The sequence below is a fragment of the Artemia franciscana genome, chromosome 19 (assembly GCF_032884065.1).
Source record: "Artemia franciscana chromosome 19, ASM3288406v1, whole genome shotgun sequence".
NCBI classification, from domain to species: Eukaryota; Metazoa; Arthropoda; class Branchiopoda; order Anostraca; family Artemiidae; genus Artemia; species Artemia franciscana.
In genome coordinates, this window is record NC_088881.1 from 5,422,223 (window position 1) to 5,444,900 (window position 22,678).

Sequence of the window (22,678 nt, forward strand, 5' to 3'; positions counted from 1 at the left end):
CACCTACTTTAACTTGCTGGCACCCATGAGTCTTTGCCAAAGCTAACAGCACTACCTCCTCTAAATGAGACTCCTCCTAAAGTTAGTGCTCCTCCTGACTTGGAATATGTAATGTGCAAGGTAAGCCTACGGGAAACAATTGCAACTATGGCTTTGTAACCTTAAACAGTTCAATAAAGTTTATGAGAAGGCGTCTCATTTAGAGGAGGCAGTGCTGTTGCCAACGGCAAAACCTGAGGCGCCTTGCCTGATTACAATGTCCAGGAATGCACACTGCTGCTGCACCTACTTTAACTTGCTGGCACCCCTGGGTCTTTGCCAAAGCTAACAGCACTACCTCCTCTAAATGAGACTCCTCCTAAAGTTAGTGCTCCTCCTGACTTGGAATATGTAATATGCAAGGTAGGCCTACGGGTAACAATTGCAGTTATGGGTGTGTAACCTTAAACAGTTCAATAAAAATTTATGAGAAGGCGTCTCATTTAGAGGAGGCAGTGCTGTTGCCAACGGCAAAACCTGAGGCGCCTTGCCTGATTACAATGTCCAGGAATGCACACTGCTGCTGCACCTACTTTAACTTGCTGGCACCCCTGAGTCTTTGCCACTGCTAACAGCACTACCTTCTCTAAATGAGACTCCTCCTAAAGTTAGTGCTCCTCCTGACTTGGAATATGTAATGTGCAAGGTAGGCCTACGGGAAACAATTGCAACTATGGCTGTGTAACCTTAAACAGTTCAATAAAAATTTATGAGAGGGCGTCTCATTTAGAGGAGGCAGTGCTGTTGCCAACGACAAAACCTGAGGCGCCTCGCCTGATTACAATGTCCAGGAATGCACACTGCTGCTGCACCTACTTTAACTTGCTAGCAATCCTGAGTTTTTGCCACTGCTTCCTCTAAATGAGACTCCTTCTAAAGTAGGTGCCCCTGACTAGGAATATGTAATGTGTAAGGCAGGCCTATGGGAAACAATTACAACTATGGCTATGTAACCTTAAACAGTTCAATATAGATTTATGCTGACAAATTTGTCAGTTTAGCTATTTTACCAAAATGTGAGCTTTTCACATAGAGAAAGGAAGGAACTAAAGCACCGGTATGCTGGTGTTTATTGGTTTTTGCTATTTCCCGAAGTTTCTGGATTTTGGCCAATTTTTTAAAAAATTGATAGATAAATATTTTTCGAGGAGTTTGCGTTGACAGTGGGGGTTCTGGTCTCTCTTGCGCCGGGGCAAAATATTGGTTAGTAACCCCACCTCTCCTATCTCCCGAAAATTTTCAGGCCAAATTAAAAGCAATTCCATTTATTAACAAAATTATTTAATCATTTAATCAATAATTTAATCAATTATTCAATTTAATTTTTTTAATGGCACTTGTTCATTAAACAAGACACTCAATAATTACGCTAAGGTTAGATCTCGGAAAACTGTTTCATAGCCACAAAGACAAGTGACGGGTGATATAATGTATTAGACTTGAATAATTTGGGCTATATATTTGCATATTAGGGGGGAGTGGGGGTTAGGTAAGGTTAGGGAGGCTTTTGAAATACTTTACCCCACCCTAACCCCCTCTTAATGTGCAAATAAATAGCACAAATTATATTATTATGTAAACTAAAGGTTGTTGCATTTCATTAAGATCAACCTAACTTGACTTCTCGGTTGTGTTTCGTTTTGTTAACAATTACTCTTTAATTAACATAATTCAATTATTTTTATGTTTAATTGATTTTATTAATTAATTAATAATTTATTCATTTTCTTGTTTTATTAATTGTGCCCTCTACTTCATTTTAATAAATTTAAAATTTACAAAATGAGTGTAATCATTATACTATTTATTTGAAGTTTTGTGCCCCTAAAACTTCTCTGCCCGGGGCAATCGTCCCCCTAAAACCTCCTATAGGTTTAGTTTGCTATAGTTTAAATAAAGTGAATGGGAGACATAATAACGAATGAAACTTTTAACTGAGGCACTGAACAAATATTTACTGATAAGTATGCAAATATTTTGGTTCCATAACCGGAAGCCCTTATAAACGAAAATGAAAACAGCAAAAACTAGACTAAATAGTTAAAATACATAATAAATAATAATCAAACTAGAAAACTAAAAAAATTCACTCGTGATAATTCACCTGATTTTAATTCTATGACTATCTACCTTAGTTCTTCTGCCCTAGGAATGACACATGGACGGATAATAGATAGACTTACATATTAACAAATTAACTAACATTATTTTTATACAATCCTGATAAGGGGGTTAATGCCAGATTTTTCTCTAACTCAATTTGACTATCTGTCTTAACTTTTCTTCAATTAGCCGTGACTTGATGCCCACAACTTCTTTATATTAATTCAAAATCGATTTATGTTCAAAATCGATTTAACACAAAAATTATGCCTCATCTACCAAATTCCCAAACCATTCAATGAATACAATATAAAATATGTAAGCAAACCAAAATGCTGAAACCTGAAGAAAAATCGTACCAGAAAGGCCAAATGGAATCAGGTTAGTTTAGATGATGGATGAGTGTAAGCAAGTCCAGAGATAACCCATTTATTTGTATGTAATAGCGCACCAAAAGTGTAAACCTAAATAACAAACCCATCTAGCTCAGAAATTACAGCATCAATCTCCCGATTTTAGGAAAATGTGTTCGAATGTGACACCAACATTTATATCCCAGTGAAAAGCAAATTATTTAGAAAATATTCTCTTTTGGTTAAAAGTTAAATTGGTTAAATGTCTTGGCTTTTCTACAATTAGCCGTGACTTGATGCTCACAACTACTTGATGTTAATTCTACAACTACTTGATGTTGTGGGTATCAGTCCACGGCTAATTTTATAAAAAGCCAAGACATATAGTCTGATTAAGTGAGAGGCAAATCTGACATTAACCCCCTTATTAGGACTGTACATATATGATGTCAGTTTATTTGTTAATAGATAAGTCTATGATTAATTAATTGTTTTTTTACTCTTTCAGTGCATAATGGTAAATATCATTTCCATTTTCCAAATGGAAGGGCACATTCCACATTTTCCAATGTGGGCTGGATGCCCACAACTATTCGATTTTTTTCACTAGTGTAAAAACGAAAAAAAAAACTTGCGAAACTTGGGAAACTTCAGTTATTTTATTTGTCTCTGTTCTGCAGTATTTACTATTCGAAACTACACGCTGTTGCTTAAGAATCTTTTTTGTGGTTTAATACGTATTTTTGTAACACATCTGTGGCGTTATTTGAAAAACGATCAGAAGTTGAATAAAAACAATTTTTTTGAATTGAATGTTAGGAGCAACGTCAAAACTAAAACGAATAGAAACTATTCCGTATATGTGGGGGCCTGGCCTTCCTCGGTCGCTTGCCCTTTACGTTAAAGTTTTACTTTTTGTCGCAATTCTTAAAAAACGACGCCTGAAACCAGGGGCGGATCTAGAGCAATGTGACAAGGGCACCAATGAGTAAAATCTTGGGGGAGGAGGGGCAATGTGACAAAGGTGCTAATAATTGACCAAATTGACAAATTTAATCTAAAGAAGACTAAAAAAAGAAAAAAAAAACAAGGAATGAAGTTGCGGGAAAAATCTTTTAATAAAATAGATTTTGTGATAATAAGGAGCGGCCGCAAGACAAGAAAATGTGTGGAGCCTTTTTGATGGTGAAAAGATTGATAGTTTTTTGCTGATCATTCTGTATTTTTATCATTTTTTTAAGCTATGGTATTGTGGGAGAAGTGAATGTTCAGGGAGAGGAAGTGAAGAAATTAATCTTTTTTAGCTATGGTTTTAATTAATCATTTTATTAATTAAATGATTAATTTTTGATTAATCAATTAATCAAAAATTAATTTTTTTTTTAGCTATGATACTGTGGAAGAAGTGAATGTTCAGGGAGAGGAAGTGAAGAAATTAATTTTTTTTAGCTATGGTTTTAATTAATCATTTTATTAATTAACCATTTAATCAACAATTAATCATTTTTTTAGCTATGGTATTGTGGGAGAAATGAATATTCAGGGAGGGGAAGTGAAGAAATTAGTTTTTTAGCTACGATTTTAGTTAATCGTTTTATTAATTAATCAATTAGTCATTAGTTAATCAATTAATCAAAAATTAATAATTTTTAGCTATGGTATTGTGGGAGAAGTGACTGTTCAGGGAGAGGAAGTTAACAGATTAATTTTTAGCTATGGTTTTAATCAATCATTTTATTAATTAATTAAACATTAATTAATCAATTAATCAAAAATTAATATTTTTTAGCTATGGTATTGTGGGAGAAGTGAATGTTCAAGGAGAGGAAGTGAAGAAATTAGATGTTCTTGCAAATGAACTTTTTGTTAATCTCCTTAAGTCATCCTACCAAACATGTTTAATGGTCTCAGAAGAAAATGAAAATGTGATTGAAGTATGTTATTTTTTACTATTTGGTTCTGTTTACGCTATTTAAAATAATTTGCGTGGTGACTGTATGTTATTTGTAATATTGGCTCAATTGGGATGCTTCTTCCCCACATACCTTAGGCCCGGTGGCAGTTCTGGCCTCTCTTGCGCACGGGACAAAATCTTCATTAGTGCTTTTGCCCCTCATGCCAAATTTTAAGATGCCATTCATTAACGAATTATTTTCATTTTATTAATTAAATAGTAATTTATTTTCTAATTATTTTTAATTTATTATTTAAAATATTGAATTTTTTAATTTTCGTTAATTATTTTGATTTAAATATTTACCCGTTACTATTTAATTTTTTTTTATAATAAATTAATAATTCAATAAGTATTTCGTTTATTAACTGTGCCCACTACTTCATTTTAATAAAAAGGAAATTTCAAAAATTACAAATGATTAAAACCGTTGTGTTATTTATTTGAAATTTTGGGCCTCTGTTCCTCTTCTAAAACCACCTTTGGTGAGGCCCTGGATACCCTTGGGGAGGATCAAAAGATTTTTCAAATTGAACAAAAACCTTTTTTCTCAAGTATATTTTTACCATTCTAACCTGCCTTAAACTAATTTTGTATATTCGCTGCATTAGCTTTGACTAAGTAAAGAACGATGTGTCTCCCAAATACAATCATTATTTTTTTTTTTCTGGATACTTTGTTTTGGAGGATTATTTGTAGGAACGTGGGTGGTCTTCTTATATGTAATATAGTATAAATTGGCAGGGGTCTTATCCAATCAGAAATTCAAATTTATTTCTTCTACGTAATTAAGTATGACTTGGCAGGGGTATTATCCAATCAGAAATTTAAATTTATAATACCCTGCTCAAGGGCACTTTTGTGGCTGACCAACTAAAATGTACTGAGGTTCTCAGTCAGCAGCGAAAGTTCTGTTGTGTTTATCTTATATGCCTAAAATAATAAGATGCAGTTGTCAATTATGATCTCAAAAAGCTAAAATTTAAAGTTATAAGTACTATAACTGAATAAGTATAATTACTGAAAATTTAGAACCTGTCAACACTGTAAGTAGTGAAAAAAAATGAAGATATTTCCAGCCAGTGAATAAAGGAAATATAAAATACTGATATTTCAATCGATAACTCCACTCGACCGTCCCCAGTCCTATGGACACTCGAAAGTCCTATGGACAAAGTAGAACAAAGCGAACCTCAAAAACCAAACGCTAAATCAAAATAAGCCCTTTCCATGCAACAGCGAGAGGGTACCTAAGTTAAAACATAAACCGCAGCCAGCTTGGTCTTAGAAAATATTTGTCAACACTGTACTTGAAAACTTGACAATGTGGAAGATGGATGATATAATTTTAGAAAAACAATTTGTGAAGTTGCTGATGGTGTCTTGGGGAAGTAAGTTAAGACTGCAGCTAGAGATATTAGTGAAAAAGCTTTGTGTTTCATAGAGAGAAGGGATTTGTACAAGAAGATCATACGAAAACAAAAGGAATGTAAAGAAAGTGGAGAAAGCGTTAAAATATGAACTAAGCAGGTGCGAAGTGGAGGCCATGGATAAAATTGTCGTGGCGCTGGAAGATGCAGCTAGACGGCATAATAGTAAAATATTATACTGGCATGTTAATAAATTACGATGGAGTAGTCAATCCGGACTTTCCCCAATGAAAGATAGAAATGGGGCCTCAATTAATAGTAAGGAAAGTGTTAAAGAGAGATGGGCGGAACATTGGGAGAATGTGCTAAACCGAGATACTGTTGCAGGAAAAGATATAGAGGAAAATGAAAAAGTTTGTGATACCTTGAATGTGAAGGAAGATTTGTTTTGTGAGGAAGAATTAGCCACAGTACTAAAAGGATTAAAAAATAATAAGGCTCCAGGTACTGATATTGTGGTAAATGAGTTTCTTAAATATGGTGGCTTTGAGGTTAGAAATAAGCTACTCTGAGGTTAGAATAAGTTTACCCCCACCCCTCATTCTCTGCCCATATTCATACTCCCATGTTTGTCCCTGGTCTATTACACAATTAAATAAAAAAAAGTTTTTATCTACTGAAAGTAAGGAGCGACATTAAAACTTAAAACGAACAGAAATTATTCCGTATATGAAAGGGACTGCCCTCTCGTCAATGCCTTGGTCTTTACTCTAAAGTTTTTTATTGTTTTAAAAACTAGAGCTGTGAGAAAGAGTCAAACTTTAGAACAAAGAGTGAGGTGTTGAGGAGGGGCTAGAAGGGACAAATAAGAAAAAAGTTCAATAAAAAAAGCCGGTTTAGTTACATAAACACAAATGCGTGAAAATCTGATTGAAAGAAGCATAAGATATTTTTTGCAATTGATTATTCCAAACTCAAATTTCAATAACGATACTTCAAATTTTAATCATTCAAATATTGATGTGAAAATTATATTTTACATTCATATGCTATGGTCTCTTACTAATGAATAGATGGTAGGCACACTGGATACAGGGGTGCAGCTAGAGTTTGGAGGAGGGATCTAAAGAATTTGGCGACAAAATCGTCCAGTATTTCGACAAATGCAGACACACAAACTAAATTTCCTAGGTAAATAGGTAAATTTTCCAAGGTTTTGACACCCTGGAACTCCTTACCTTAAACACCCCCATCTCCCCCTCATCTGCACCCCTGACTGGATATCTTGGTTTTAACTGATTGAACCTTGGATCTTTCACCCACGCAAGTGAACATTCATTAAACAGAAATGTATGTTTTATTGTATTCTTTTTAATTGTTTTGGTAGAAGATGTAGGTTCTTGAAGTCACCATATATTTAGAACATTGCTGCACCAGGTGTGTATTGACAAGTGTTGAAAACTAATATACTTTGACTCATCTCTGCTGCTCTCTTCACTATGATCAGACTTAGCTGGTGGCTCCATCCCCAAGGACCGAACAAGCAAAATTACCTGAGAAATTCTGGTACCATCTTCTGGCCAAGTTGAGCATAAAAAAAATGTATATATTGACCGATAACCGATATTTTTTTCTCTCATATCCGGTAATGACACTAACCCTCATATCGGCCCGATAATATCGGTCGGCCAATATATAGGTTGGACCCTAATGAAAACACTCTTTTGTATGTTCAAGTCTAAATATAAGAGCTGTCAAAGCTGGAATCTGAAAAGCAAATCAAATGTCAGCCGTTTAATATGAAAAATAAAGTTTTCATGAGAAAAATTTTGAGATGGCTAGAATTTGTTTCAAGTTGACAAATTGTTTGTTATTTTCAGCCATCCATCCAAGGTTGAACAAAAAGTAGGACATCCCCTAATGGGATGGGAACAATTCATAATGAAAGATTGAAATGGAATAAGAACTTAATGGAGGGGGTAAAAGGTAAACCTTTGAATAGATTGGGATGGAGGGGGAGCCTATGCAACTTTGTCGGTCTCAGGCGGCTTGGGGCTTCAGTGATTTAATGGTAGACGTAGTAGTAGTAATCTAAAAATGAAGAGCTGTCAACAGCGAAATTTTTGTTTATTGGCAATTATTTTGGGACAGTATTGAATGAAGGACCAGAAGATCCTCCTGTGCCATTGCTGGTGCATAGGGCGTCGAGCGGATCCGTTCCGGTTATTTCAATCACGTATCTAGGACTTATGATTATTTTTACCACCAAGTTTCATCCCGATCCCTCCACTGTAAGCGTTTTCTAAGATTTTAGGTCCTCCCCCCCCCAATGTCACCGGATCCGGTTGGGATTTAAAATAAGAGCTTTGAGACACGATATCCTTCCAAAAGTCAAATTTCATTAAGATCCGATCACTCCTTCGTAAGTTAAAAATACCTCATTTTTTCTAATTTTTCAGAATTAACCCTAGCCCCCCCAACTCCCCCAAAGAGAGCAGATCCGTTCCGGTTATGTCAATTACATATCTAGGACTTGTGCTTATTTCTTCCACCAAGTTTCATCCCGATCCCTCCACTCTAAGCGTTTTCAAAGATTTTAGGTTCTTCAACTCCCCCCAATATCACCGGATCTGGTCGGGATTAAAAAAAGAGCTCTGAGACACGATATCCTTTCAAACTTCAAATTTCTTTAAGATCCCATCACTCCTTCGTAAGTTAAAAATACCTGATTTTTTTATTTTTCAGAATTAACCCTCCCCCTCCAAGTCCCAAACAGAGCAGATCCGTTCCGGTTATGTCAATCACGTATCTAGGACTTCTGCTTATTTTCCCCACCAAGTTTCATCCCGATCCTTCCACTCTAAGCGTTTTCCAAGATTTTAGGTTCCCCCCCTCCAACTCCCCCCAGTGTTATCGGATCTGGTCGGGATTTAAAATAAGAACTCTGAGACACGATATCATTCCAAACATCAAATTCCATTAAGATCCCATCACCCGTTCGCAAGTTAAAATTACTTCATTTTTCTATTGTTTTCGAAATAACCGGCCCCCCACTCTTCCCCCAGATGGTCAAATTGGGAAAACGACTATTTCTAGTTTAATCTTGTCCGGTCCCTGATACGCCTGCCAAATTTCGTCGTCCTAGCTTACCTGGAAGTGTCTAAAGTAGCAAAACCGGGACAGACAGACCGACAGAATTTGCGATCGCTATATGTCATTTGGTTAATACCAAGTGCCATAAAAACTAGCCGCCAGAAGGCTTTGTGGTCTATTGTAAGAAAAAAGTTTATTTTTTGCGAAAAAATTTAGTTTGCACTATTGAAACAGGGTGAATGTTTTTTTGTTTTCAGGTTGAAACAGACAAACATGGGAAATATATTGTGACGTTCGACCCACTTGATGGGAGCTCAAATATTGACTGTCTGGTCTCAATTGGCTCCATATTTGCCATCTTCAAGTAATCTTTCACTTATTTTTATTCCGATACACTTATAAGTCAAGGCATTGCCGACACTATTATTCTGGATTTATTTATGTTTTGTTATTACTATTATTGTTTTTATTGCCTCTATTATTACTTGTTTGTGTGTGAAATTGAGTTGTGATACTGTTTCTGCAATCCACCAATAGTGGCTGCAATATAAGGGGCGTTTTGCCACCAAACTTTTAAATGCTTCGGCAAAAAGTTGGGGAGAGCTGTTTAGATATCAGTGCCGTTGTCAAAAGACACATATCCCCCAAGATTCTCAAGCAGAGATTCTCAAACCTCTTTCTAAGGTTTTTGCTGAGTTTTCAAGTATTTATGACCATATCTAGGGAATCTTCCCTCATCGCATTGATGCTGTCCTCAACTGTGTAAGCTACTCTGTTCTGAAAGTTCCTGGGCTTAACAGTTCCATGACATGACCAAATCAATTTGATTCAGATAACATCCCGAAAATTGCCCTCAAGTGCTGTATTGCCGAACTATCCAGCCTTCTGTCATCATTCTTTCAGTTCTTGCTTTGCTCCAAATCCTTCTCAAGTGTGTGAAAGCCTGCGAACCTCGTCCCTATAGATTTTACCTATATTGCGTCACGCAGCTAAAAAATGTTGTCACTTTCATTTGTCAGGTCTCTGAGAGCATTTAAAAAAAAATCCTTTCCACATATCTAAAGTCAAATAACATTACTATCAATAAGCAGCATGGGTTCCATCGGAAACACCCAAAACTTGACTGCATTATTGGTGATTCAGATTCACACTACCCCGTGTGGTCAACCTATGAGTTTACTCCCAGTGAATATCTAGTATAGCCTGGGGTTCGTCAGGGTCGCATCCTGGAACCCATACTTTTCTGGTGAATATTTATTACACATGCTGTTATTTCATTACTCCTTTACGCTATTGGGCTAATGGGTTCCCACAAAGAGAGTAATACATGCCCTCTTTGCGTGTATCCTTGAATCTGCTGCCCTGTAATAAACATTCAGACTGAGTCACATACTGGCGATCCCAATCTACCTAACCTGGGTACAATTTCCTTTGAGAAACATCTTAGGCTTGCATTTAATGTAATATTTTCTAGATAAAGACGCAACTTTAAAATTGCAGACGCATCGCTCTTTACTCATTGGCCGCTAATGCGTAGACTCACTTCCAGAAGGTTGAACGACCCTTAGTAATGATGTTTTTCTGGTTGTCCTAGGTTGTGAGAAAAAGTTTTGAATCCAATGAAACGTGTTTGAAAGTCAGGGTAAGAATAAGGGTAGGATAAAGATAGTGATTTCAGTATTCGAGACGACAATTGTGAGCAAAAATGAGTTCTAAGATTACGCTGAATTGGGTAACTACGAACCAAATGCAGGGGATTTCTTTATAGGCTACAATCGTGATGGAGCTAAATTACAACGCCTACTTTGCTCACGCTACAAAAATAGAAATCCTTAGATAAAATTAATTTAAATTTATTGGGCAATTCTTGCTCTAGATATTTGTTATCACAAAATTAGAGTCATAGTACTTGAAGAAGTAATAAAGATTTTAGTTTTTATAGAACTTAGTCAACAGTGAATGAAGTCAGAGATCTTCTCAGAGAGAACTGACACCATTTAGAATATCACTATTTATATTTTAATTTTTGAAAAATTATCAAAAATGTCACAAATACAATCTGCAATAAATATTAAATGTTTTCCTTCAATAGAGACCATGGTTGGTTACTTTGTTCTGCTTGTATGTGCTCAATTCACGTTTTTCTTTGTACAAAGAAACTTTTTTTTTGCAATGAAGACGTTGAGTCACGCTCAATAATATTTTTGGCTTTTTGGCTTTCTTTGCATCTTGTCTTTCTGACAAAACGTTTACCCAAAACGTCGAATTGCCCAACATGATCTGAATCTGTAAGTCAATGTGTTTTATTTGGCATAATTTTGGTGTGTAGTATAGTAAAATTTTCTGCAATTCCATTAGAACCACTGTTTTATGCCTGAAGTGCGGTACTGTGGCATCATTTTTGTGTACCTACTTCACTTAGGACTGTATTTACGTATAGGTTACACTTTAAATATCCTTGAAGTATAAGGGGTCAATCTTACGAGCGAGGAAATTTTCTCACGGGGCAATTTCTACCAGGAGTTTTGTTTTTTACCAGGAATTAAATGAGACAGTAAATTTAATTAGAAAATAATTTAATTTCAATTAATTGAAATACTTTTAATTAATTGATAGTAGATTAATTATAGTAATTAATTAATAATACATTAATTAATAATAGAAATACATTCCATTAAATGAGACGATACGTTGCTAAATGGTAGTTCTCCTTTGATATATTACTGATTTGTCATGTCCCTAGTTAAAATTTTTCAAAATGCACGGATTTGTGCTGCTTATTTCAAACCTTAAAACGTAAAATAAGGGAGTCTCTGCGTGTATAATAGAGTGCTATTCTCCCCCTCCCACCCCCTGTAAGTGATATTAACTGTGTTGTTACTGAATGTTTGAGTCTGGCTCTTATAGTTGTTAGACAGTTTTAATTGAAATTATATATATATATATATATATATCTAGCTGTTGGGGTGGCGCGAAGCGCCACCCCAACACCTAGTTGGTGGGGCGCTTCGCGCCCCCCAAGCCCCCCCCGCGCGTAAGTCGTTACGCGCCATATTAGTTACGCGCCATTGTAGCTGTGTCCCTGTGTCCCACCTGTGAATAGAGATAGATATAAATATGTTTTTAACTACGTAAAACATGCAAATATACAACATTCTTCGCTGTCCCATTGTCTGTGCATATAAATAGCATTTATATTCCCTGTGTCCCGGTCGTCATTTGTGTCCTGGTGTCCCAGTTTGTAATTTCTCTTTGAGTGTCCCGGTCGTCATTTATATTCCCTGTGTCCCAGTGTCCCGGTCGTCATTTGTGTCCCGGTGTCCCGGTCTGTAATTTCTATTCAAACAATCCCTGTGTCTCAGTCGTCAATTATATATCCCGCCTGTGCCCCCGGCGTCCCCGTTGTAGTTGTGTCCCTGTGTCCCGGTCGTCATTTATATTCCCGGTTATATCCACGCTTTCTTTTCTTACTTTCTCTATCAGCAGCAAGTTTTTTGGCATAGACTCTTTGAGCAGCTTCCTCGGCTGTTGCCATTGTAGGTTCTTCAGTCATTTTACAATTAAACATTTTTCCGTGAACGCATGTCTTAAATACCATTAATGACGTCACCGTCATAACAAAAATGACGACAACTAACTTCATTACGTCAGTCGACACAGAAACATGACGTCACCTGACAGACAGACACACAGACAGACAACTGATTTTTATATATATAGATATATATATATATATATATATATATATATATATATATATATATATATATATATCTATATATATAAAAATAAGTTGTTTGTCTGTCTGTCGACTGACGTCATGTTTGTTTGTCGACTGACGTCATTATAAGGATTGAGCTGTATGTCGTCGTGAAGTTGTTTGTCGTCTGACAAACAACTATATATATATATATATATATATATATATATATATATATATATATATATATATATATATATATATATATATATATATATATATATATATATATATATATATATCTTCTATATATATATATATATATAAATAAGTTCTTTGTCTGTCTGTCGACTGACGTCATGTTTGTGTGTCGACTGACGTCATTATAAGGATTGAGCTGTATGTCGTCATGAAGTTGTTTGTCGTCTGACAAACAACTATATATATATATATATATATATATATATATATATATATATATATATATATATATATATATATAGTTGTTTGTCAGACGACAAACAACTTCATGACGACATACAGCTCAATCCTTATAATGACGTCAGTCGACACACAAACATGACGTCAGTCGACAGACAGACAAAGAACTTATTTATATATATATATATATATAGAAGATATATATATATATATATATATATATATATATATATATATATATATATATCTTCTATATATATATATATATATATATAAATAAGTTCTTTGTCTGTCTGTCGACTGACGTCATGTTTGTGTGTCGACTGACGTCATTATAAGGATTGAGCTGTATGTCGTCATGAAGTTGTTTGTCGTCTGACAAACAACTATATATATATATATATATATATATATATATATATATATATATATATATATATATATATATATATATATATATATATATATATATATATATATATATATCCGATGAAGATGCTCAAAGAGTCTATGCCAAAAAACTTGCGGCTGATAGAGAAAGTCAGAAAAGAAAGCGTGCCGAGAAATCAAAAGAACAGCAAGGAAACAGGCTTGAGGCTAAAGAACGCAAAACCGCGCAGTTAGATGAAGATCCACCTGGACAGCGAGAGTCAAAACATATCAAAACTGAAAATGATAGCGATGATGATTGGGTTTGGGATCTTGACTTGGATAAGGTCATCAATGCCTACCAGATTTTAGTTAAAAAAACAAAGGTTCGGCAATATGTATTACATAGTGAAGCTGAAAAATAAAGAAGAAAAAGAAAACTGAAAAAAGAAAAAATGTAAAAAACTAAAAAATACTAAAAAGAAAAAACACTCAAAGAGAAATTACAGACCGGGACACAAATGACGACCGGGACAGAGGGAATATAAATAACGACCGGGACACTCAAGGAGAAATTACAGACTGGGATACCGGGACACAAATGACGACCGGGACACAGGCAATATAAATGACGACCAGGACACAGGTATTTAAGAATATCGTTCAAAGACAAATTTTTAATTGTAAGAAGACCGTTGAAAGAGAAATTTCTAATTGTAAAATGACTGAAGAACCTACAATGGCAACACCCGAGGAAGCTCCTCAAAACGAATGTATTCACGCCGAAGTAGCTGAGTTGGTAAAGCGTTATGTTTCAGGTTCTAGGTCCGAGAGGCTCCAGGTTTGAACCTTGGCTTTAGCATTAATACAAAAGAAGAAAAAAACTAAAAAAGGTAAAAACTAAAAAGAAAATATATATATATATATTTATATATATCATCTTTTCCACAAAAATAATAATTTAGTGCTTCTGCTTAAAGACAGCAATCGAATTGATGCCTCCTGATACGCAACTATCAACAAAGTGGCAATCGTTGTGGTCGGTGATCAGTTCTTACCTCGAGATAATATTCTTTATAGGCGAAACAATCAGTTGACAAGAATTGCTTAAACTCATCGATGCTACGATGCCCTACAATATCCTGACGAATATAAATGACGCCCGGGACACTAAAATAGAAATCACAGACTGGGACACCGGGACACAAATGACGACGGGGACACAGGGAATATAAATGACGACCCGGACACAGGGACACAACTACAATGGGGACGCCGGGGGGCACAGGGGGATATATAAATGACGACGGCAACAAAGGGAATGGTCGATTAGCAATCACCATCAACAAAGCTCAAGGGCAATCAATAGAATCATGAGGTATAGATCTGAATACGGATTGTTTTCCCATGGACCATTATGCGTTGCATGTTCAAGAGTCGGTAAACCTGACAATCTATTTATATGCACAGACGATGGGACAGCAAAGAATGTTGTATATTCGCAAGTTTTACGTAGTTAAAAACATATATTATATATATATATATATATATATATATATATATATATATATATATATATATATATATATATATATATATATATATATCTATATTCACAGGTGGGACATAGGGACACAACTACAATGGCGCGTAACTAATATGGCGCGTAACGACTTACGCGAGCGGGGGGGCTTGGGGGGGTGCGAAGCGCCCCCACCAACTAGGTGTTGGGGTGGCGCGAAGCGCCACCCCAACAGCTAGTATATATATATATATATATATATATATATATATATATATATATATATATATATATATATATATATATATATATATATATATATTTAAATCTATTTAATATATAAATATAAATATATTTAATATATATCAAATATATCAACAGAAAACAATCATCGGGGCGTCCAACAGTGCAGGATGCTCTTCAAGCTGGTAATAAAGTAGTTGCAGCTGGATATGCCCTCTATGGCAGCGCTACCATGATGGTTCTCTCAACTGGTAATGGTGTTAATGGATTTCTTTTAGACCCTGTAAGTATTTACCTGCTCTAATTCAACGTTTTCATTAAGATCTTAACGAAAGATGATTTCTAAGGCGGTAACTGCAGTGATCCTGGATTGTCATTTTTTTGGGGGGGGGTGTTTGGAAAAAATACTTTATTTTTTATTACCCCTACAAGTGAATATGCGTTTTTGACTTTTCACTTTTTTTAAGAGGAGGAGGGGGGGGGGGTTAAACTCCAAATTGTGGCCTTGTTAATAATGCAGGTGATAAAGTTGGTCAGAATCAAGATTGAACCTCTGGGAGAATTGAAAATATAGTGAAATCTTCCATTTAAAAGACCTATGTATGGTAGATTTGTCCTACATTTATGTTCTCTACCTTTTTTTTAACTTAAAGTGACCTTTTAATCTAGGCTTTAAAACCGATCTGCGCATTTAGATTCTCCCCACCCCCCTTTACTTCTTGTACTTGCAGCGGTATTCTCCCCTTTCCCTATAAGGCTTCCCTAGGCAAAGCTAAACTCTCGACGAACCCAGAGATGTTTGCGAAGCCTAGCGAAAAGTGCTTTAGCTCTAGATATTCTTGTGTTGACATCTTGATCACATCCTTAAGCGGATGAAGATTTGCTAGATATTTACCAGAGAAATTGCCTTCGGATTGTCCTGAGTACCCGGCTGACTGACCGTATTTCAAACACTAGGCTGTACGAAAGTGTGGGTCAGTCTCGCTTTCTATGGCTATAATAAAAGAAAGGTTAAGATGGCTAGGGCATGTTTTGCGGATGAAGGGTGATAGATTGCCGAAGATTGTCCTTTTCAGCCAACTGTCTAGAATTAAAAAGAAAACAGGTCATCCGCGGTTGGGATGGGAGTATGTCATAAAGAAAGATCTAAAGGAAATGGAAACTTCCTGGGAGGGTGTAAAGAGAGAATCTTTGAATAGATTGGGATGGAGGAAGAGGGTGCGTAGCTGTGTTGGCCTCAGGTGGCTTGGTGCTGCGGTGGGTTATTTGTTAGTTGAGTTGAGTTGCATTAATAAGCTCCATCTAACTGTAATTTCATCATTTTTAGCAGATAGCACTGCTAGCACTTTTAGCACTTTTGCCACGAACTTAAATTTGAAGGGGTGTGATTCTTTGATATGTATGTATGAGCATGAGATTCTTTGGAAAAAAAAAAATTACAACTTAACCTTTCTTAAAAAATAACGACTTTTAAGCTTTTAGGTCAGGGATGGTTTTAAAATTTATTGTTTTCTTTTAAACTTTTATTTGGTTTTGTAATATTTTGTGAGCTCTTTTATCTCAATATTGGACAATTGAATGCGAAAATTCTGATCAATGAGGCTGGAACCCAAAACGAATTGTAAAGGCCTACTAGAGAGACGATTTGCATATGAGCAATCTTCCTTTGAGAGAATGATTTTCTGTCAACCAGTTTAACGTCCCGCTGAGGGTTAATGGGGGGGGGGGCAATACCCCAAAAAGTTGTGGAGAAAATCTCATGCCCCTTGACTATGCGGATGAGGATCTCTCTCGCCCCCCTACTCCCAATAAAATTTTGGAGACTCGCCCCTGACCTGGCCCTTGCCCTGGTCTGATAAGCAAAACTGCAATCAGAATTAAAATACTCAGAACTTAGTTCCAAGAAATCACCTCGTACACGGTTTTATCCGTTTAACTCCGAACCTCGCGGGCGTTAAACTGGTTGAGGGAAAATCGGCGGCGCTGACAGAACATTCACAATATATTTTTTTTAAAATTTAGTTCAAAGATTTGTTGCAGGAATATTGTTTCTCTTCGCGGACGTATCCAAGATTATTTCGGGTGGAAGGGTGTTTTACACAAGGATTTTTTTCTCGGGGGGGGGGGTACACAAAAACTAAAAAAAATACTATATCCATTTTTGTTACGTTTTTACGATTCAGACAAACATTTCGAGGGTGGTGGTGGTGGTTGGGTTCAAACCCCCTAACGCCCCTGGATAGGCTTAGTTTTTTAAACTGTTGTATGTTTTTTTCTTCCTCTTTTATATTACTAATTTTTGTCTTTGTCTATATATATTTTCTTTGAAAAATACAGATCTTTCTGTGTTTCCCTCGGGGTTGTTTCCGGGATTTAGGATCCATCAGAACTTCTTTTTAGGTGGGGGGGTTAACTATTGAAATTATTTTTATTCGTTGAATAAATTGTGTATTCTTATGAAATTCTTCACATATCTGGAGGTTGGAGGCTTAAGCCACTCACACCCACCCTCCTTTCTCTTTGGCAAAAACAACCCTTCTCTTTATATATAAAGTCGTTCGGACCCACTCAGTGTCTGTATCAAGAAATAGTGGCTTGGATATCTGGGGCATGTATTTAGAATAAACGAAATATTGGTTCCTAAAATAGTACTACTATTCCTGTTCATAGCCCTTGATTGAACGGGTATGAATCCATGAAGAAGTTTCTTTGCTGTTATCGAAGTAGACTCGAAAACAGTGTGGCAAACGTATATTATTTCCCAGGGTTAGGTTTTTTCTCAATGGAAGGGGGGCTAAAGAAGACTTTGGCGCCCCTGCTGCACCATCACTGCTGTAAATAGTACAATATTCCCCTAAATATTACAGTTTTAGACTGTTTTGCCCTCCCTGGGCACCCCGCCCGGGACACTTACGCCCTTTTGCCCCCTCCTGTTTTAGGCGCTGTTATTTACCAGTGTATCGGCCTCGGGTGGCTGAAATCTATGACCAGTTTGCATTAGTAATTTTCTTGTAATTTTGGTTATTATGAATAAGTAATTAAAATAGTTTGTAATGCTCGATTGATTGCTTTTCTCTTTTCAAGCTAATTTTCTAAATCGTTAATGGTCTTTTATCTATTTAATGGCTTCTTGAGTGTATTATGGAATACTTTTATCCTTGACAAGTATTGTAGCATGACAGGCGACAAGTGATTATTAGATAAATTGTTTTGGGTTTTACACTTCAATTACCATTTGACCTCTGAAAAGGCATTTGCTCTAAAAACAGATCAAAAAATGAAACACACCAATAGGAAGAATATGGTATTTGGTCGTAAAGCCTTGGAAAGTGAAGATGTGAATTTTTCCTTTAAAGGTGAAACTATACCAGTGAAAAATGAATTTGTTTATCTTGGGGTAAAGTTTACTAGTAATGGGAAATTGAGTAGGCATCTGGGTCTAGCGGATCTAGATCTAAAAATCTTGGGGTAAATGGGGTAAAAATTTTAAACTTAAATCTTAAATCTTGGGGTAAATGGGGTAAAAAAACAGCTTGGGGTAAAAATCTTGGGGTAAAGTTTACTAGTAATGGGAAATTGAGTAGGCATCTGGATCTAGCGGATCTGGATCTAGGCATCTGGATATTGAATCATAATGTGTGCATGCAGGTTTTCAAAAGGCCGTACCAGCAGCATTTCAAGAACAGCTTTGAGCATTAGATTGGAACTTTCAGGGCATGTTGTCGGCATTTTACTTGCTTACTTGTACTTGTGGCGTTTCCACCTTACCCAATATCAAGGAACACCCAGACTCGTTTGAACCAAGTGTTGCGGTCTGCTGCCTGCTGCTTTGCATCACCGAGTAGAGAGAAAGATATACAAGAGATTAATAACAAAGAGAAAAAAACAAGTAGAAGAGATTAGGGCCACAAAGATCAGCGAGGAATACTTGTCAAAAAACCCAAAACAGTTTTGGAGAGAAGTAAGGCGAGAATTCAAGGCCAACAACCAACACATACCTTCAGCTGAGTCATGAACAACATACCTGGAGCAGGACACTAGCAAAAGAGGGCAATATGGAGACAGTATAGGGAGTTTATCAGAGGAGCTACAGGAGCAGAATGGTTTCCCCTAAGACAAGAAGATTATAATCTCTTAGAACTGATCAAGGTAGAGGAAGTATGGGCAATCCTAAAAAGAATGAAGGGATCCTTGGCACCAGGGGTGGGTGAAATACCAGTGAAGGTTTGGAAAATAGGGAAAACAGTTCTAGTACCAGTATTAGCAGTAGTTTTCAGTTTTATGACTGAAAAAAGGAAATGACCACTGATCAGTGGAATTTATCAGTAGGAATACCAATTTTTAAAAAAAGGTAATAGGCAGGATCATAGTAATTATAGAATAATTAGTGTAGGAAATGTTATGAGTAAGATTTTTTGCAAGGTTATAGAATCAAGATTAGGGAAGTAGTTGGATGAAAAGGAACTGCTATCCCCTTTCCAGGTAGGGTTTAGAAAAAACCATAGTGCAATAGATCATATTTTTATTTTGAGAATTTTGGTAGAGAAGTATAGGAAAGGAAAAGGGGGAAGGCTATTTGCAGCTTTTCAAGACCTAAAAGGAGCATATGATAATGCAGATAGGCACCTGTTGATGTTAAACCTGTTATCTTTAGGACTGCCCCACTATTTTGTATTGTTGCTGTGCGAAATGTATAAGCACGTGAAGTTAGTAGTGAGAGTGGCGGGAAAGTGCTCAACTTATTGTTGATACATATTATCTGTATCGGGACTAAAGCAGGGATGTGTGCTTTCACCGAAATTTTTTTAGCCTTTATTTAAATGATGCCCATCAATTTTTCGTTAAGAACAATGCACCAATGATATGGATAGATTTGCTTAAACTGTGCTTACTGCTATTTGCTGACGACATCGTATTACTGGCTGAATCTAAGGAGAAACTGCAACAACTATTAGAGATTATGGAGGTTTATTTGGAAGAGAAGAAGTTAATCCTGAACACATAGAAGACAGTGGTGATGGTATTTGGTCGTAAGGCCATGGAAAGTAAAGATGTGAATTTGCCCTTTAAAGGTGAAACTATACCAGTGAAAAATGAATTTGTTTATCTTGGGGTAAAGTTTACTAGTAATCGAAAATTCAGTGGGCATCTGGATCTAGCGAATGCAAGGGGGAGGTATATTAGCGGTGAAACAACGAGGAGTAGTCTTAGACGGGTTAGTGATATTAAAGTACATAAAAGGATTTGGACAAGTAAGATAGTACCGGCAATGTATTATGGAGCAGAGGTCTGGGGTTATCAGAAAGGTCCGAAACTTGAGGTGGTTATGATGAGATATTATAAGAAGATGTTGGGACTAGGGGATTCGCTTAGTAATTTAGTAATCCAGGGGGATTTTTTGGCTAGCATCACTGCGATCTATGAGGCTAGTGACCATGGTGATATATTGGTTAGGATACTGGGTATGTAGAGATTTACGGTAGCAAAGGCAGCATACCCAGTGACGTTGAGACAGAAAAGTAAAGTAGGGTGGCCGGCGGAGATTAAGGATATCTTAGATAAGTTTGGATTAGGGGAATGGTGGAATGAAGGAAAGGGGGTTATTTGTATGGAGGAAATAGTAACAAGGGAGATAAAAAAGAGGTTGAAGAACCAAGAAAGCCAGATATGGTGGGCAAGTCTGGATCGTTCAGGGTCGTTAAAATTTTATAGACAGATAAAAGGTAGTTAGGAAGAGGAGGTATTTTGGAAGGTTGGGTTGAGTAGAGAGGATTTGAAGGCTTATTTGGATTGGAGGGGAGATGGATTTTTGATTGGTGAGAAAAGAAAGTATGAAGGGAGAAGAGGGGAGAATGTAGAATCTATTGCTTGTCCTATGTGTGGATCTCAGGATGAAAGTTTGATACATTTTTTGTTTAAATGTGTCGAATTGAATGAATGGAGGCGAGAGATGTATGTTAAAGAAAAATTAAATGAGATATGGATGGTAGATAGAATGAAAGAGACAAATTTCCTGAGTATTAAAAGGATAGCAAGGTTTGTCAGGATTGCAGCGGCACATCGTGAGCGTTTTCTTTAAATATTATTAATTTATTTTAGTTAATTTGTTGTTTGTTTTTGTTATGTAAATTTCCTATGGCCCACGGGCTTTTTCTGGAATAAATTATTATTATTATTATTATTATTATTATTATTGTAAACGCCATCTTATTTTGCTGGACAAAAGAAAACTTATGTTTTGAGAAATATGTTTATGGTAAAAACTGGATGAAAACCAAGTATTGGTTATTAATCAAATCAATTCAAACTTGTACTCTATATAGTATCAATAAATTTCTAGGGTATTGTCTAGAATCCTACCAATCTTGCCGAAAATGCAATCCTGTCTAAAACGACCAATCGGAATAGTAGATTTTTGTAAAACTTCATGTTTATCTTTTTATAAGAGATCTGGCGCTTTTGGGACATGTTTTGCTGAGTACTTTACTAATGAAACATTTAAAGTTGTCGTTTTTACTGACCAAAAGGACGTTTTGTTTGAAGGTTAAACTAAGAAAAAAAAATCCGTCCATATTTATATATATATGTCTAGCAATATGTATAAATATATCAATCTATCTGAGAAAGGCAAAATAAAATGTTTCCAGTTTGGCATATCGCATTTTAAGTTGTGTAAGTTTGTCGTCGAGGTAATGATATTTTTTTTTCCAAACTCAAAAAATAGTTAAAGGGCACAGCGGGGTTGTATCCAGGATTTTATTCTGGGGGGGGGGGTACCAAAATAACTTTAAAGAACGCATAATTTTTTTTTTATTTTGTTACGCTTTTACGAGTGGCGCAAACAACTTGGGTGGAGGAAGGTTTCAGACTCCTAACCCCCTGAAATGGCCTTGGAGCACGGGTTCGGAAAACAGTATTCTTTGCCAGAAAAATATCATGTTTTACTCGGGAATGTCGCAGATTTTTGCACTTTTTGCAAATTTTTGTTTTGATTATTTTTTTTTGTGTGTTTTTTTCATACTTTAGCACCAATCTTTCGAAACGAACACGGCAAAAAGGTTGTTCTGATTAAATCAGATTTCGCACACATTTCGAAACATATACGGAAAAATGCGGCCCACACTTTTTGTTAATTCCTCTGTCTTTTTTAAAAATCTTCCTTATTCCATCCATGACAAACACCTAGAAGCAACATTGTCAAGTGAAATCCTATTGGTAATTTTACAAAGCCTTCCTAGAGATTTTTCTGTCTAAAAGTGATTATTATATTTTAGATAAGTGTTTTAAGTACTTATCTAAAAAGTATTACTGTAAAGAGTACTGATGTACTGATATTACATTTTCGCTGATGCATAAACGAAAAATTTTCAAATTTTTTAAAGAGTTTTTTTTTTCAGCCGCAAAAATGAGCGTAGAATTTGCGCATTGCTCTAGATGTCAAGCTTTTCACCCTGCAAAAAAAAAAAAACGCAGAATCTAATTGATTCTTAG

General features: G+C 35.9%; 1 protein-coding gene across 2 annotated transcripts in view; it reads left to right on the plus strand.

The window, feature by feature from the left end:
• LOC136039211 (fructose-1,6-bisphosphatase 1-like) overlaps nt 1-22,678 on the plus strand; it is a 64,906-nt gene that overhangs the window by 21,250 nt on the left and 20,978 nt on the right. For both annotated transcript variants that reach the window (XM_065722736.1, XM_065722737.1), the window contains exons 2-4: nt 4,285-4,429; nt 9,170-9,276; nt 15,326-15,470. In XM_065722736.1, coding sequence (XP_065578808.1) covers nt 4,285-4,429; nt 9,170-9,276; nt 15,326-15,470 — 397 coding nt within the window. The remainder of the gene's footprint in view (nt 1-4,284; nt 4,430-9,169; nt 9,277-15,325; nt 15,471-22,678) is intronic.